At 41.8% G+C, this 19,555-nt stretch overlaps 2 protein-coding genes across 2 annotated transcripts in view; one reads left to right on the forward strand and one right to left on the reverse strand.

Moving 5' to 3' along the window:
- The window catches only part of LOC110834644 (serine/threonine-protein kinase S6KL-like), a 218,756-nt gene that overhangs the window by 40,755 nt on the left and 158,446 nt on the right, over positions 1-19,555 (reverse strand). The gene's annotated exons all lie outside the window — the stretch shown is intronic.
- LOC110834626 (uncharacterized) overlaps positions 14,281-19,555 on the forward strand; it is a 106,057-nt gene continuing 100,782 nt past the window's right edge. The window contains exon 1 of the mRNA XM_022074009.2: positions 14,281-17,501. Within this exon, the coding sequence (XP_021929701.2) occupies positions 14,410-17,501 (3,092 nt within the window). The 5' untranslated portion in view covers positions 14,281-14,409. The remainder of the gene's footprint in view (positions 17,502-19,555) is intronic.

Here is a 19,555-nt window from a genome sequence, read left to right on the forward strand (position 1 = left end):
AAAGACAAACAGAACAAAAGCAGCGAAAATATAAGAATCAAGAGAAATATCACATCGTTCAACAACCACGTCTATACTTATCTAACTACCTAAATATACTCGGTTAAATTTCACGTTCTCACGGCGGCAAATACAAAGATCACTGTCTTGTGGGTTGGTGCTCAGTGTCGTTTGATAGAAGCTTGCCGACGTTTCGGAGCCACTTTCTGCCTCCATCATCAGGGCGATGATCTCTGCTCGGAATAAACAGTGAACTCAAGACAAAGGGGCATTAAAATAACAAGCAGTAATAGAACACTGTTCACGTTTCACGCCACGACTACCAACTTGCAGATTAAAAAGAAGCAACCCACCAAAATACAATAGTGGAGTTAAAGTGCGATAATTCATTACAAGACAAACTCGGGGCCACATTGTCTCCTCCGCCGAAATGGGTCGGCTGGAGTGAATAGGAGTTTGTTGGTCTATCTGTCTGTCTGAAGATGGCTGTCTTCTGCGATGAGTCCTCAGACTCATGACAGAGGTAGCAAGCTCCTCAGAAATGTCTGTCAGTATCTACCACACTACACGACGTAATGCCACAGACGGCAGCCGTCTTCGAACTTGGCGCCCTGAGAACCTGAAATCTCACCTGTCTATCTCTACCTGCATTTTTTTATTTAGTGTTCTGTCTGACGACAGGTCCATATGAACAGGATCCTTCCATCCTTTTCTCGGACTGGGACCTGTTCATATACGTTCTTGGCAGATGATCCAGAAGTGGTTTGCCATTGCCTTCTTCTGTGTGTGAATGGAGTAATTGTTGGGATGCCACGGAGAAACCGGGGAAGCCCCCGGAGGAAAACTCCGTGTTGCCTAGACCACGGCCTTGCCCAACACAAGTTATAAATTCGGGCACCGCCGCATAAAACAGGATAATGTTCGTGACTGTGACCCAACTCACCACTTTCTGTGTTCTGACGCTACATGGAAAAATGTTCAATTTTACAACTGTTACTACCATTAGGAAACTTTTAGAAGTAGCTAAATTATAACGAAGATAGAGGTGCAAAAGTGACAAGGAAACATAATTAATCATTATAATCATTCCCCGCATAGTCTCAGCCGACCTATTCACTGGTAGCTAGCAATGGTGTATGGGTGTCTGAATCACATTCCAGAACAGAACTAATGAATGTTAAGAAATTAAGTAATTACAATATTTTACGTTTATATGTCCTGTAAAACACAATTCTGTGAAATATCCTGCTTTCTATAGTTAATACTGTAATAACATTATTTTCCGTGTTGTCTTTTCAGTAGAGCTTTGAGTGGCCATATGGTCGTAGTACGTATTTCAGAATCTGCCTTTTTCCGAACAAAAAGATTAGTTCATATGTCATGTAACAACTCACTGTAACAAGTCTGTATAGAAATTAAGCAAAATTCAGTCAGATAAAGCTCAGGCTTAATGACTAATGATATTCAATGTACGGACTTTTCTGTTGATTGAAAAGTCTCCGAGGAAATGGGCAAAATTCGATTTCAACTCAGTGAAAAGTTGGGTTTGGTAATTGGTTGCTACGAACCCAAATGAATGTGTGAAGTGTCGCCCGAGAACTGAAATGGAGCTATTTCGAGAAATTTAGAACAGGCACCAACACCAGATTTGGCGGAAATAATTATAATTACGGAGATACAAATGCGCGCTAGTTTGAGGCGCGTTATTTGAAGAACGTAGGCCAAAACAGAAGTATCCATTACCGGCTCGCCTGTATGCTACTTACTGTAGTACTGTGTTATTCTACGTGATGAAAAGTGTTATAGTTACTTGGTATCAGAAGAATCGATCTGTTAATGGAATTATTTGTCAGCGCCTGTCGCTTTGAGTAACTGTTCAGCTTAATTAAAAACGCAAAAATAAACCTTACACTGAAAGACTGTTCAAGCAGAAGAAATTAATCAAATAGCACAGTAATGACTGATTTTGTTGAAGATAATCGCTGAGTACCTGAACCTGAATGCAATAGTGACCTCCGATAATAACATCTATAATGACTTGCCGCCAAATTTCCATATATTTTCCAAACTTGTAACCTCACGTCCTTCGAGTCGTTCCAAATGACCTTCCAGGATTTTTCCAGGAAATCTCCAGCAATCCTCCATGACAAAAAGAATTTGCGCATAACCTCTCCAGAACTTCTCCGACACTACTCTAGGACTTTTCCAAGATTTCAGTAAACTAATTTTCTCATTTTTCGTTTAACATACGTGTAAGCTATATCAAAGTTTTCCAAATAAAATTAAAGCTCTTTAGCAAAAATACATATTATTTTATGCTAGAATTGATGCAGCAAATGAGGTTCGGAAAATAAATTTAACAAATAAAAACATGAACTCCACGTAAAGTTGCAGACTTCCAATACTAAATTTTGTCGAAATCCGTCGCAGTTTTTGAGATTGGACATACAGGTGAAAATACATAACTTAACCCCCCCAAACCCACGACATAAAAGTAAATTTTCTGTTATTAGTGCAGGCTTTGCAGTATTTCGTCGGTGGGACGGGTGGAGTGTGGGGAGTGGGGGAGAGAGCGAGAGAGAGAGAGAGAGGTTACAACTGCGAGTGAATTGGCCCTGGAAACCGCGGAGAAACGAAGTGTTCCGGAACCAGAGACAAGTAAACCGGCCACAGCGAGGCTCCCGCTGGGTTGTCAGGAGGAACTCGACAGCAATTACACTGCTCTAATAACCAACAGATTCATAGCGACCAAGAGCGGAGCACATCCCAAAACCAGGTAGCGTGTTAGCAGTGGAGTCTTGGCTAACATCTTAGTTTGGAAGATAACGCAGGTCCTCCTCCCCTCAAGCTAGCACTATATTGTGTCCCTTCTAACTGCGCCTGCGCAAACAGAGGGGAAGTGTAAGCCTGAACGTCGAGGTTAACATGAGCTGTTTGGAACTTGTTAACGATGCATTTTACCTTATTTTTATTCTTAGTTTATCAAAGTTTTAAACGGCTAAAATGACTAATATGAACGCTCCTACGTCAAAATGTAAACGGTATATAGTTGTACCTGTGTCCAAGCACCACTTAATGACGGCATAAAGGATGCGTGTGTTGGCAGCTTTAGGTAGCTGCCGCATACACAGCGATTTATTGCGGACACAAACCTATGCCATGCTTGGCTTTCGACTTGGCATTAATTTGCACTAAAATTAAATTTCTTTTCTCTCATCCATGCCCGACGACAAGCAATCATCAGGCAAAGAAACCGGGGATTAATTCAATAAATGAAATAAAGACTTCTTAATGGACTAAGCCGTTAGGTACGTCAGCATTGGCACTTCGTGAACAAAATTACCACCATTGGCTCCAGGGTACAGTTGACAGAGGTGAGCAATATTCTGTATTTTAATGTTTCTTTGGAGGGGGGGGGGGGTCTCTGTAGTTACTACGCACAGATTAAGATGCCTACGTCCAAAATAACGCCGCGAATCACATTCTAAAAACTCAAAACATACGAAATACACGTTGCTTATTTCTTCTTAAGGTTACGAAAATGAGGTTTATGTCACTGAACATCACTTGTCAGGGAAAGGAGAAAAATTTTCTGAAACAAGCGCTGTTGAGGCATTGAGACTATATTCACAGATTACACAAGAAAGTGTATCGGAAATCCCAGAACTAATTTCCATGGCGCAGTTTCCTTGATAAAGAACAGATTCAGTTCTTGTAAACACCGATAGTAATGCAAATTCAGAACCAAAAACGATAAGTACAGGCATTGGTACCCAAGAACGCTATTGTCTTGCAAACATCAGAAATCTTATAAAGCTGTCTTTGAAGAATAACAAATAATTGCAACATTTATTTAAGCTTAGAAAATTATATAATTATTATAAATTCCTACAGCTATCCTGAAACATGAAACAAGCAAAGAGATTTCTATTTTGTCTAGAGACTATTTCCAAAAACATAGCTAAAAGACATTTCTGATGTTCTAATAGTAGACCTCAGTATCTGAAATGGACAAGAAAGCTTAATTAGATCTGATTTATTTTCTGATCTTGTGTTTATTAGCACGGAATAAACTTAAAATAAAAAAATTAATAAACACATCAATAACATGGATCAAAGATCTATATTTGTTTGCGAATCGCGAGGCTTGAGCGGTCATTCCAATTCCAGTGCATGGGAATTTTTGCACAGATACACTCTGTCTTGAGTAAACATACATAAATACATTTGTTTTTCGTGAAGTAAGCATGACCCGTCCCTTATATCACTTTCATCCTCAATTTTCAACGTTTTTTCCCATTGTCACAGGAGTAAGTATAACGCCCAGGCATGAAACATCACTCTGTTGTCCACTGTCACTGTCAACAAGATTTCCAATGAAGATGGTTGCAGTCTAATCGAATATGGTCGAGAAATTAAAGGTAGTGCACACCAAGACTGCGCAATCATTATCGTGTATGTGCTCCCTTGAAATCTAGAGCTTCGACCACAAGAAGGTACGACACTTCGTTGCGCGTAACCGACAAACCTTCAGCTTTGCTAGTTGATACAAGCGACGTCTTTTCGGAACTTTATCCAACCACAGAACTTGCTTTGGTTCATCATATTATCTGTGACGAACGCATCATGTAAAATGACCTTCAGCAAATCGTAAATTATTTTAGTGAAAATCATTTCAGAGAATCTAAGGAACAAGACTGGCTGTTAAAAGCGATAATTATGTCCGGCGAATACGAAACTGACAATGTAACTTTTAATTTGCATCTGTCCAAGGAACAACAGCTGTCATTGTTAAAATGTGCAATTCAAAATACGAAGTAAACCACCAATTCTGCTCATTGTTTCGTCACTATGCCGTAGCTTATGCAACAGGTAACAAGCGATAAGGTGATAAGCGATATCATATCGATTGTACATTCACACCAACGCATGCAAATACGTGGTCTCTGAAAATGTCTGTGGTTATCTCTGATTCGCACAAACTTAATATTTCGTTGTTACTACGGTCTACTACGACGTTCTCCATACAGTATGGTCCATTATATAATCCAATTAGCCACTAAAAACAAATCCCCTTCATTGCGATACGCGAGAAAACAAAAAAGTTGCTTTCGACACGAATCGATTATCAATGATCGATAATTTTAAAAGCGATATCGCTACCGTTCCGGAGTGAACCATTCACATTCAAAAACGCCTACTACTTCTGAAAGTGAAAAGTACTGTGCATCGCCTCTTGTTGGTTCAGTGTAAAATAGTGCTTAAATCAAGTATTTTAACTCTGAAGATGGACACAGCGTGTTCCTCCGAAACTCTGGTTAAACAACCAGAAGATTACACGGTCCAACAGTCCACGAGACCACAAAACCTTTAAGATAAATGTAAATAGACCAATCTTCAAGGTCGTAATATTTTGTGTATCGTATATTTACGACTTGCCCGGAAGGAACAAATACTTTGTCCCATAAGATGATAGAGTTGCGTCATATTGTGAAAAAATATATTTAATTAATTAATCTTGTCCGTCTAATCACAATTTAAAATTTAAAATTAAGATAGTTAAAATACCATGTGATGCTCCTTATCGAAACATTCGATTTACATTTGGTGAGAAAGTGATGTTCCAAATGTAAATCGAATGTTTCGATAAGGAGCATCACATGGTATTTTAACTAACTTTGTCCCATGTCTGTGAGTGAGGAATTCACGAAGCACAGAAATCTACGACACAGTCTCCACTTGATAAATGAAAGTAGGATCTATTGACGGGGGGAGAAACATCAATTGCTGAAGAAGAACTGAAGAGATTTCAGAACGAGAACATTGTCCAAATTTGATAGAATAATAAAATTAAGTCGGGATGTAGCTCGGGTGAAGAAAGAAGGAATGGCACAGAGTTTATACCAGGAAACTATGAACTATTCGGAAAACAAAGGAGGTGAAAGGCTCGATGGGAACTTTTGGAAATTAGTTTAGAGAAAGTGAATTCCGTTGAAGTGAACTGGGATTTTTTTATTACACGATATTTGTGGAGTGAACAACGAAAAAAAACAGCAAATAGGTGCAGATAACATCTTAACCGGGATAACTGTGATAACTATAGGTTCATTCTGTCTTTCCTTCATACAACAGAAGAGTACGCAGTGCATTAGGACAGTAAGTGGCGACGGTTCAAAATTCCGAAAAACTTTGTTACAACCACCGGTTCCTTGTAAAAAAAGCTGACGTACAGACCTGCTACTTTATGGTGGCCATTGAGTTTTCACTGCGCTGTAAACTTGGTCGAGTCTACCCACAGAAACACGTCGTTCAGGGAGTATATGGGTCAGTTTGCTGATAGCTACCAAAGAAACAAATCGAGTTTCGAGATTTTAGCGAAGCAATACCAGCAAACATAAAAACATCATCTCTTAGTGTGCCGATTTTACGAAATGGGCTATAATGAACACATCTCAAACAGAAATAATTTTGATTTGAAGATTTCGCGGCGACGTAACTCAATAAAATTTTCTCGCGTGATCGTGATCAGGGTTCTGATGATGGGGACAGAGATGGTCCCTGAAACGTCCGTTTCATCGTTTAACCATCTGACGCGGCTGACGAGCCGAGAAAATTTTATTGATAAACGATTCTCTTGTGTTCAAGTTTTAATGGAATGTCGGTAAATATCCTGTGTGTGTTGTGGCGTCGAAAGATTAATATTTTCCATCAGTTCTGTAGCTACTCTGCCTGTAACTTTCCTCTTGTTTCCGACATGACAGCTCGTTGTTGCACTCCCCACTACTATTAGATGTCTTCCTTCCCTTCCTTCGCTGGCTCAGGGCCATCATAACATAAAATATCTGTAACTGATCACCGATTTCTTTTAAACATGTCGCTCCTACCTGGAAAGGTACACGCTAGACCCTTCCGGGATACTCTCCCCACTCAGTCAAAATTCCTTACCCAGCCACAGAATGATTCCATTGTTACATTTATAAGCTAATTACCATGTGTTTGGCAACCCTCCCCACTCCAAGAGGCACGTGTTGGACACACGCGGGCTATTGTGTGAGTATTACCACCCCAGAGCCATCTGTTAGCTGGATCCCATTAGCTGCACGTAAGTCGAACATTCCACCGCATGGCAGCAGTCACGAGACAGCGGCTACAGAGCTGCCAACATAGCTACAAAGTCTCTAGTTCACACGCTCATGAACGTCGTGTGAGAAGGCGCCTCTACAATTCTTAAGCCTAAACAAAGCAAATAATGGAGAGTCACTATTAAATTATTTGTCAATGAAACGTTCCAGATTGGTCCTAATTTGATTACCTACATAATTATATCAACTTCTTTTGACTGCTTTCCGTTAAATTAAACCAAATCAGAAAACAATTTAATAAACTACAGATCGCAATGAGCGACTTGCATAAAATGCATTTAAGAAGATGGACACACGGTGTGAACGTGCATTTTCTCCCCCAGCGGTCTAAACCCATCCATTCGTGATATTACGTCCTAACCAGCAAAATATTAAACGAACAGTGTATTTTTGCACTGAACGCGGAGTATGGAGCAACATCAACAAACACTGGAAGCGATATCATATTGGCTCCTGATTGGTCGAGAGCCGGGAAAGTACCTCTGAGAGAGGTTCAGGCCACGAAATTCGCCAACCGCATTTCCACTGAGATTTTAATCGCGCTGAGCTCATTTGGGTTTCGTTTCATCATGTAAAACGCATGTCATCTGCCTTTCCGTGTTCCTCGCCCATGTTTAACTTCCGTTCCACACATCTTGAACATACAACACACGACACTGCATTCACTGCGCCTTAATAACGTGGTGCTTGCACTTATGAACACAACTGCCATTTCAAAATGTCCCACATTCATTTGAATGATTATACATGGACTTGAAACACTTCCTCACCGTCCATTATACAATTCATAATCCCATTTGTATGTAATCCCACACTAAAAATTAACCTCTAAAACGGACACAGCGTCGTTAAAGAACTGCCCATATGAAGAATGTGATTATAGACTAAACCTAAAGCTAACCTTGAGTCCAAGTATCGAGGAATTACAGGAAAATGGATGGGATGAGTGACAGCCGGCTTTATAATTGGAATAATAACGAGGGGGAGCCCCCCCTCGAACCATTGGATAGGAAACTACGTAGAACCAAGGACATGTCTGCACATTGTGGCGACGAATAGACAAATAAATCCATGCCTCTTCAGGGAATCAAAACCCTCTTCATGACCACTCATTGACCACTACGCGTGTTGACGACTCACGCAGTTACGAAAGGAACTAGCTTCATAGAGTCTTTGAGACGCTTACAGTATCTCAGCTGTTCAAGAACTTCTCCATCTTTCACAGAACACGGAGGTTCATTACCGTTTACACAAGAAACAGCCATTACTTAAGCCACGCCCTTTTCCCTTGATCCAATTTAAAATCTTCCACTAATAAGTCTTTTATCCTAATTGTAAGCCCATATAATCATCATCATTAATTTGCTCAGCCTAAAAATATTTGGTGAAGCACAGATACAAATTATGAAGCTCCATGTACTGAAAGCCTCTCTTCGCATTTCTTGGCCCACATATTTTCTTCAGCGCCCTGTTCTCAAACTCCCTCAATCTCTTTTCTTTCCTTCACGTCAAAGACAATGAAAATTGTTCTGAACTGTGTCGTAAAAAAATATAACACTAGAACAGAATGAATGACTGAGAAGAAGTGTAGCTTACGACAGAGCAAGACCAGCGTGCCGCCCTGCCAGAGACATGCGATCTCGTCTCCAAGGACACACAACAACGGCAACTTGACTTGGCAGCGCGGTGTATGTAGTAGTTTCCTCCTCAAAGCACACGCAATGTCAGAGTTCCCGCGGTTAACACTGATACAAGACATCGCAGTTCATGTCTTTGGACGTCGTTTTGGACAGCCAGAACAATCGGATCATGGATAAGAATCCAACTGGAGGCATGGATGTTTGTTCACGTTGTCTTTCTCTCGCGATCCTGTGAGAGTTAGAAGCCTCGCGTTGTTCTGACGACCTACCTAATGCCTAAAGGGATTAGTAGTTTTCGGAAGTTACTTCTCAAATGAAACAGGCCAAATAGCCTGATAAGCAAGAAGATAAAGTGGCTCCGATATCGAAATGAATCACACAGAAACAATGCATCCTTCACAGGAGAGTCTGAGAAAAACCACAGTCATTTGTTTCATGGATTAAAGCACGATTCTTTCCAAACTGGGGAAGTTGTAGAAAGTGAATTGGAAAGGATCCTACGATACTTCGGGAAGATTCCAGAACTTTTCTAGTGGCTGCTAGATAAACCACAAGTACTTTCAGGCACGACAGCCGACTTTATGGCCGAGATTTGAATACGAGGCCTCCCGAATACGGAGTTAGTGCTCTAACTACTCGACCACGTTCTGTGACTGCAGTGCCAAGTAATCGTGAAATATGAGGACCTGTTAATGCAGCCTACACACGGAAAATCATCTACAATTGGACAACTAGTCTGAATTCAATTTCAACCACTTCTTCTCGTTATATCATCGCCTTTTTTGGGTACTGCAATCGGCCTGAGTTATAATAAGTCGCATAAGAGACAACTACTCTTTCCATTTCAAAATTTCTAGCAAAGTGATACTCTGATGTTGCATAAGAGAAAACACGACGCGTCCTATACTGACCTGGACATGTTTAATTTCGAAGCCTGAGAATGTAAAGGACTGGAGGACATCTACCCACAGTTGGTTCTATAGGAAATCACAAGAAAGTACATAAAACTTCGTACTGTCAACTACGAATATAGATAAAACGAATGTAGGTGCTATTATTACACAGTAAAGACTATACAACAACGTCCACGCTATCATAAAGGTAATTTTTGGATTAAGCTAAACCTTCTGCAGTGTAATTTTGTTTCACAACAGGGTCATGAGAGAGGGAAAATCATTCCTACTTCGACAACCCTTAATGATTAGGAAAATATCATTAACTCCGTGGCTGGACAGTCCTTGAGAGACCTTGGTCGCCTCACATAAGGGACGTTTCTTAAGCTGTTCAGACATTTGGTAGGGCTCCTTGCAAAGTGATCAGCCCTTTGCTAGGCCTGTACCCGCACATGATAGAACTACACAGAAAGACGAAGACAAACATTCGTGGATTCGAACCCACGATTCCAGGGTCCGAGTGATCAAGGTCCAACCCTCAGATCGCTCGACCACTGTAACTGGGTCGTCTTCGTAACAAGTTGTTACAATTATTTTTTTTTTCTGATACCACGTAATCACATGATCAAAAACTGTGCTTACTTTATATTCTGTTCCCACGCCTAGGCCCCATATGGCGCCACCTCCCCGGGTGGGGGGCCCGGAGGCAGAACAGCTGTGATATTCGCTTTCATTTGTCACATCAACAACCAAGATCGCGCTGTCGCGGTAATTTCTGGTCCGAATAATATAAAACATTCATCTCAATTTCTAATTCGCAATGCATTGAATGAAAAAGGTATTAATCACTGCAGAGTAATTTGCTTTCGGTTGGTTTCACTACCAGACTAAGATGTTGATTCATCAAATTCTTGTCGTTTCTAGGTCATCGGTCAAATAGCTCGTTAATGACTACTATTTATAACGGAAAAGACATTGTCTACACCAGTGGTATTCAACCTTTTTTTTTCGCGTACCCCCAGATATAATTTCTGTTCAACTTTGTACCCCCATAGTTGTTGGTGTATAATTCAAGTTATACATATTATATAATTACATCTAAAATAAATTAAATAAATTACATTACTGATTATTCAGTGTTTATTATAAAATATTTTTTTTTTTTTTAAATTTCACTTACCCCATAAGATGTCTTCGCGTACCCCAGGTTGAATACCACTGGTCTACAACATGCAGGCATTATAAAACAGCGTGTCTCGAAAATGATACCCGCGTTCATACAAGGTTAACTGTTATGAACTTCATAAATCACCCTTACATTTGTTCCGGACCTTTAAGGTACACACTGTTTCCCTAAAATTAGAGCCTATGTAGCTTAATATGAATAGCAATCGATAGTTTAAGAAGCTTACGTAAACCAAACAGACTTACATGTGTAACTTAACATCTGTTAAAGTTTTAAATATTACATCGTAAAAATTACGATAAGACATAACCAATTTCAGAGAACACGTCTAAATATTATAAAAGAATCACTTCGCGGGGACCTTTCCACTCGTTTACACCGGAAGCGGAAGGAATATATGAATGTGAACGCAACGTAGTCAAGCTTTCTCATAAAAAGACAAATACAATACGTCACAGTGTTATCTGTTTAGATAACACACAGACAATAAATAAATGGGAAAATCCATTGTGTAAAAACGTTTGAAATTCAGTAGCAGAAAGGGACCACAGCTATATCAGAAGAGATTATTACAGCGCGTTTTAAACCCACGTGCGGCGAACTCTATCCTGAAGAAGGCAGACACAAAGTCGTCGTTTATGGCACACCAATTTACGAAAAATAATAATTATATTGTTCTCACTTTCTTCTGAAAGAATCTGTCATTATGCCGAACGACAACTCACTCAGCTGTGGTAACCTGCTGGCGAATAATGTATTATAACAAATAGTCATGGTTAGATTAAGAAAAGAAATGAACTTTCCTTTTGGGTGGAATTAGCACCTGTAACAATCCACACTGTAATAACGCCTGTCGTTCAATCCTCTGCACAGTCACACACGCACAAGTAATATATTATAAGAAATTGAAATTGTGTATTATGTTCGGTTATACCTCGAGAATGTATATACCGTTTTGCACCAAACTTGGCATGATCTTTCCTCGACACGAAAAAGATATTTCAAAAAGTTCAAAACCCTGACACAGTATACTGGGTTCGAAGCACGGTGAAGATGATTTCTGTATATTGAAAAACTACGCACGATGGAGGAACGTCTTATAGAGACCGAAATTATTTGTTTCAACGATCAGATTTCGAAAAAGCTGTCCTGGGTTGTAGTTTCAATATAGATGTTTTATGTACCTCGGAAATTAAGCACGATAGATGACAGGTGTAAAGAACAAAATTGTTTTGACGAAGAGATACCAGGAACCAAGATCACAAACCCGAAAAATGCCCTGGGGTTGAGTCTCGTTAAAGATGTTGGGGTCTAGAGATTATAATAGTAGCTTAATTTTTTTCTATTGTATTCAACGATACATGTCGAATGTTCAGGCCTATGATAAGCTTTCTACATTAAAGACTGATAAGAAATGTAAGTGTCTGTCGAATTTCTCTGCGGTATCACATCGGGCACTCAGCTAGTAATCGTATAAAAGTTGTATGTTGTTCTGGAATCCGAAGGTCTTCGCCCACATTACAAGAACCTGTCCTCAAAAGATTTAATCCAGTTCATGTGTTCACAACCAATTTCACAAAAATCCTATAACGTGTCCTACATAAAGAGAGATAAACAAGGCGCAGGACCTCCGACCAGCGTTCATGAAACGTAGTTTTCCAATACATTTCCAGTCCAACAAACTCGACTTGTGTGGATAAATTTACAATCACACGACAAAATGCAAATTACTTCATGTGTCTGCGTGCTGAGATAGGTCTTAGTCCGAAAAACCGAATACTTTTGCTTTAAATTTCAATTGCACATATATTTCAGGTTATTATTAATGTTATTTTTGTCATAACCAGAAAATATTTCTGATAAGAACTTTGGCGTATTACAAAAACACAATTTTTGTGTACATAAATTTTTTCGGATGTAACCACATAGTATTACACCGTCACTATGTACGTAGTCTAGTCATTGACTTAAAAAAAAAACTTTCCAGAAATAACTTATAGGAATGTTATCATAATTCACACAAAATTTCACTTTTTAGTGTACAATGGTTCATTAGTTATCGCTGTCAAAGAAAATATTGTACGGAATTTCCCACGGCCGATATGTTGTTCCTTTAAACTTTACGAACAGAATTAACAAAAGAGACGTTGCATACTTCTAAAGCTCTATTACAACACATCATTTCAGACGCCTATATTAAGTGGTCCTGGTATTTCTCACGTTACACGTTAGTACAGATCGCAGTTAAAAGTATGAAGCTGTGATTGGATTTAGTATCATAAGGTTCAGGCTTGTACAAGATTTAAACCGAAGGAAAATCACGTAGCTGGTTCGAAAAATGAAAGGGCACGCGCACACAGAACAATGATTTCATAAACTGACTTTTCCCATGAGTATGGGGAAAATAACTAGAAATATAAAAGTGTCTTGATTAACATTTCAATTGATGAGAATATTCGATGAATCCCTGATTAATGTGTAATTGTGAAGTTCGCTTAACGTAGTTTCAGATTACATCACTTTACGTTCTGCCAACAAGTTAACTGCAATATAACCCATATGAAAAATGTGTAAGAACGATGAACAATATAACGTAATTTATTTACTGTTATCATTCGTCCATTCGTCACTTCACACGGTTTGAAATAACCTTATTTTAAACTGGCATGAAAATTCTGGGGAACTCCATGAATTAGGTTCACTTGTTTTAAGGACACTTAATGACGCTGTATCAAATTGAAAGACTTAATCTTCTACTAATCTCGGGGCAGCCGGTTCGTGTTCTTTCCCCACTCCCCCCCAAGTCAACGGAGTTTCTCGTGAATTCTTGTGCACATACCAGGCGATTTATAACCTACGCAACTGATAAAGAGACGTGAAATAGCATAAATTATCCAGTGGCCATCGTAACTAGGTCCAGAGAGATGAAGTAGGCCTACAGAGGCCCGCAACTTCAAAATATCGATTCGGCAAACTGGGTCACGCTCGCTTTACAATTTCATTATGGAGCAAAATAAATCAAGTCCGAGAACGACCGCCATTACAGGAGACTGCAATGCCGACGTCTTTGTGATGACAGTTGGTGTTCATATGTTGGCTACACTGGTTACTTACGCTTTGGGGAGGGGGAGAGTATGTGTCTGTGAGGGAATACAAAAAAGGAAGCAAATAGGATTACGTGCAAGTCAAGGCCAACAGAAGTTTGGTACACAACTGAAGAGATGTATGTGTCCTGAGCTATCAGCGGGGGGAAGGACAGGGGGAGTGTTATGGATGGGAACACCACGCCCCTCTTTCCTTTATACCCTCCCCTCTTTTCACTCAGGGCAAAGTCCTTCCCCTTCTCATAGGTTCAGACTTCTTTGACGTCACATACCCACTTCGGCAAAGTTCGTAGCCGTCAAATCGGGTTTGTTCGGGAGAATTTTGGAGCAGTGGCTCGCAAGCCGTGCAGCTCTGCAGTTCAAGTGCGTGCCGCAGCACGACATATTGTTAGCAGGTGAAAAAGCAAGTGACAGTTTGTGTGCGATGATAGCGCCGCAGTGACGATGAGTTCGAGCCTCGGGGTGCGGCAATGGTTCCCAGCGGGTGACCTCGCGCGCCACGCCCGCGACTTCGGCATCGCGTTTGTGGGTGAAGACAAGGAAGAAGATGGTGTGCTTAAGACAGAGTGCGTGTCTCCGCCACCCCTCATCCCCCTGTCAACCGATCAGCCAGAAGCCAGTGATGATAGCGAGGAGCCCGGAGCTTACGGTGGGGTGTTTATGGTGAACAGTGAGAGTCCTGTGTTCGGTGGAAGTGCAGTGGTGAACATGTGCAGTGAGGGGGGATGTTGTGCGGGTGACGCGTCGCGGTGTTCCGTTGTGCTAGACCCGCTACCCTCGGACCTGCTTCGGTCCCTCACCGAGGACGGGCGCATTAGTGCCGAAAAGGCGGCCCGCGAGCAGTGCAGCAGTGTCGAGTGTGTGGCGGCCACGCAGGATCGGATCGATTGCGGCGTGGAGTCACGTGACTCTCGGCGAGGCGCACGGCACCGCAAGCGACGGCTCGAGAGCGGCGGCGGGGGGAAGGGAAAGCGACGGAAGAGGTCGACGTCATGTTCTACGACGTCTTCGACTGGCTCTACGGCCTCCAGGTCCCACCATCACCATCATAAACATCACAAGCACCGACGCCGGCGGAGCAAAACAGCTGACGAGGGTTCGCCGCTCCCCACCCCCCGAGTCAACCCGATCTTCGTGTGGGTCAAGCAGGATGACACAAGGATTGTTGAAGTGCTGTGCGAGGACTACGACAAGAGGAATCGAATCAGGCTCACGAAGACACCTCATGGTTGGCGAGCGATCCCGCGAACCGAGCGACTCGTTTCTGTGTCGCAGACTACACCGAGTAGTACTAGCAACTGCTCCGTGGAGGCGCCACTAGACGAGAGGCAGTGCGATAACTTGCCAACAGATGACAGCATCGACCATTATGTCACAACGCTAGTCTCTTCAAATGATCATCCTGCACCGGTGGCGGAAGATGAAAGCTCCATAGACCAAATTACCAAAGAAGAAAACGCAGTGGAAGAGGTTGAAGATGTTGAGGGCGAAATTGAAGCTGAGGAAAACGAAATGGAAGAAGGAGAAAAAGAAAAAGAAGAAGAAGAAGATGAAGTCGTAAAAGAATGCCCGGAAAACGAAGTGAATGGTGAAGAAACTTGTGATAATACCACACACGAACAGCCGGACTCTACTGAGACTGTAGTTGAGGAGATGGTACCCACCGATCTGAGCATCCCAAAAACCACCATGGACAAAGACGATGTTCCCGTTAAAAGTACTGCTCCCGCACTATCGGCCACAAAAGATGCTCAGCCCACGCCAGTTGAGGCTACACCGACGCCAGCCCATCAGCCAAAACCTCAACACCAGTCCATGTTCCTGGAGTCACTGTTGTCTTCTCCCAGGAAGTGTCACCCGCCGCCAAAGCTGGCCAATGACGAGCCTCAACCTCTGGATCTCGGCGTGTCTCTTTCTCGCGGCTCAGGCAGTCCCACTGTCAGCTGTTCCGAGGAGAGGAAGTCATCTGCGACAACCGACCCGGAAGTTAAACCCACATCAGAATGTATCAAGGCTGAAGATATCACCCTGAAAAACCTCCTCAGCAAACAGTCGGCCAAGGTCGTTGAAAGAAGCCCAACACCAGAAGCCGTGGTCGAGACAACCAAAGCCCAGAAGTCTCGATTGCTGGAACTGCTGACGTCAGAAACATTCTGTCTGGATCAGGAACTGGATCCCGTCACTCAACTCAAGAAGGTCCTCTCTGACCCGGAACTGTCCGTCCCTGATCCGATGTTAGTCCCCCGGGACCGACTGCGCAGACTGGTGGCCAGTCCAGCAAGGGAGATTCCTCGTCTGTTGTCCACGAGGCCAGAACTACGGTTACCAGATGCACTGGCGTACCCTGCTCTCGTACGAGACCCTGACTTGCTTGTGGTGTCACTTGCCCATCTCCAGAGGCTACTGCAGAACTGGACGGAAGAGGATGCATCTTCGTGCATGATCCTCCGCGACTATCAGATATATCAGCAGCAGCACGAGGCTGCCATATCGGAATTCAAGCAACAGCAACAAAACGGAGAACTGGCTGCAGCTCTCAACCAAATGCTCTGGCTCCCGTACCTGACCCAGCTGGAAGCAACGGCAATGGCTTGTGGAAACAACCAAGATTTCCTAACGATGCTGAACGCAGTATTTCCTCCCTCCAGCTACCCTCAGGTTCGGGCGGGAGCTGCTCAACAGCAGTATCCATTCCTGGCACCTTTCACATTGCCGTCTACAGACTATAAGACTCAGCTGGAGTTCCAGCAAGCACTGGCCACATGGCATGAAGCCATGATGCATGCCGCAGTGTCAACAGCCTCAGTCAACAACAATAACAACCTGCTGTCTGGAAAGAATGCCTCAGGGACAAACACCTATAACAAAAACCATCACCAGCACGCTACCAACGGACGGTTTCCACACGTGGCTAAAAAATTCAACTCGTCTTCAGCCCGAACTAGTCCAATTTCTCCGAGCTTTCAGCCGCGTGTCCCGAATAACACTCACGAGTACCTGGCAGCCAATGGCTACACGAACAATCACCACCGGCAGTACAATCAGCACAGGCCCCGTCATCACCATCAGCAACACCAGCAGCCTGCTCGAAACAACTCAGGGCTACCGAAACTACCCAAAAGCGAAACTCAGACACCAACAGACGTTGACAAAAAACCTAAAGTAACCTGTAAATCCCTTATAAATCTCCTGTCAAACTCGAAGAAACAACAACAGGAAGAGTCTGTAACAATTAAGAGATGCGTGTCTCCCGCAACACAGACCCAGCACAGTCATCTGCTCGCAGCCCTGGGGAATCCTCCCAGCAACTTGCCGCGACTAGTGCCAATACCACAAGGCATGTCACCCCCCACACCAATAGACCTATCGGGTCGTCGCCCAGGTGACCGGGAAGCTGTAGCAACAGGAAAACTGAAGGTTAAGAAGCACCTCGTGGACCCTGCCATCACACCCCGTCTTCTGAAGCAGGAGGCAGATGCCATCAGCCCCACAGAAAAGACATCACACCCTCACCTCTGGCATCCCCTCTTCGGGAGGTGAGTACCACCTGCATGCCCTTGAAAAGCTTGGCAAGTTTCCCTCTCGGGTTGCGGACTGTCTTGCCAACAGCAAAAAACTAAAACCTTTCACTCCATATGAATTGGTTCACTGGATCAAAATTGCTTGGTTTTGATTGTTAGGTAGCGAATTGTTCGAAATGAATGCCTTTATAAGATTACACTGACAACAGATATTTTCAGTGTTCAAAAACATGTCAGCCCTTCCTAACTTAAACACGTATTCTCAGAAATAATTATTGTTGAGTGTCGTGCCGAATTGTTACATCCATCCCAGTAAAGATTTTTTAGAATCGTCACAAAATGTAGTGACTTATGTTCTTCAAATGGATTGTTTATGTATGTAGACAATGACTGAAATTGAAAATTAAGAGGTAACTGACATGCACAGATTTTTATGGGAAATTATCAAAATTACGGAACAGCTAGCGTACTTGTACACACGCACATGCCTTGTATGTAGAGTACACCTGCCTGCTGATTATTATCAAAATAAATACACGCGCTATAGAGACACAAATACCGTATGTATAAAAACAACTAATTTACGTAAAATCACACAAAATAACTTGTTATTTGGCATACTGAGTACTTTCAGAAAAGAAACAACTTTGACTTAAAGACAGTCTGTGTGCAGAATACTGAATATTTTCAAAATTAAGGAAACGGCAAATGTGTTTCTAATTACACAGATGCTTCTTACTTATGAATCATAATAAATATTTTCAAAGTTACAGAACCCAAATGGGTTACATTTACACAAATTATATTCGTGATATATGACACATATTTGAAGTGGGAAATAAACATTTCGAGGGCCGCTTGGAATACATTGAACGAAACGTAGCAGACAGCCGACAAAGGGTGGACCTCCAGAATGGAAGTTTGGGCCCTGGGGGGAGGGTAACAGTTCCCCATTTTTAAGCATCGTGTTACGAAATGGAAATTTGTCTCTTCACCAGATTACAGGACAAAAATCATGATACAAAGGTAACTGTGAAATCCTTCGAAAATGTGGCAAAGTTCAAGTATTGGTGCTTGAGCACTCGCGAAGAAATTAAAGAGTGCGTCAAATTCGGTAAAATTCGTATGTCATGCAGTTCAGAATCTTTCCGTCCGGTATCTAAAATTGTAACTTTTAAAATATACAAAACTGGCATTTTACCCGATGTTTTGTCTGGGTGTGCAATTTAGTCTCTCACATGAATGAGAGAACACAGACTAACGGAAGAATATTTGGACCAGGAGGCAGAATTAAAAGGAATTAATAGCTTCATAATTGGCACTCTTAATCATATGTTATTACGATGATCAAATCAAGGGGTATTAACATGCATGGGGGGGGGGGTGAGAAATTGCCCAGACGTTTGGTCGGAAACGTGAAGGCAATAAGCCACTTCATTAATCTTAGGGAAATAGTTTGGGAACATGTGGACTGGATTCCTGTGGCTCAGGATCGGTGATGATCCTTCGGATTCCATAAAAGATAAAGAATATTTTGACTGCCTGAGCGACTGTTAGCTTTTTTATGGACCTGTGTTTCTTCTATTTAAGAAATACATTGTTATTCACATGGACAGTTTGTGGTTACGTAGTGTGCTGATTGTTTTAAAAATTACAGAAACAACACGCGTTTACATTCACACAAATTGTTCTGTATTCACGTAACGTAAGGAATATTTACAGACTTAGGACTGATAGAATTCTCTAACAATTCTACATCTAGGAAAGAATTTCGGATTAGGATCTTAGTGAATAAGTTTCTCGTTTTTGCATTCAAAGACATCGTTTGTAATTAGGGAAAATGTTGATTATTTAAAAGCATGACGTAAAAGTCAAACATTCAAAATGAGAAAGGATTAGAAGTTACATGCTGACCAATTTTAAAATTAAATAAACAATGGAACGTACCAACACTAAGAGACGGCTTCTGGATAAAATAATACTTTTACAGCTGAATTTACGCGTATTCCCAGAATTAATTAAAAACAACACACCTCTTCAGTTAAACAAGAGATGCTGTGCGTCGTTCA

The sequence above is a fragment of the Zootermopsis nevadensis genome, unplaced genomic scaffold (genome assembly GCF_977971745.1).
Source record: "Zootermopsis nevadensis isolate Lab colony 2312 unplaced genomic scaffold, Znev_1.0 Znev_ptg000015l, whole genome shotgun sequence".
NCBI classification, from domain to species: Eukaryota; Metazoa; Arthropoda; class Insecta; order Blattodea; family Termopsidae; genus Zootermopsis; species Zootermopsis nevadensis.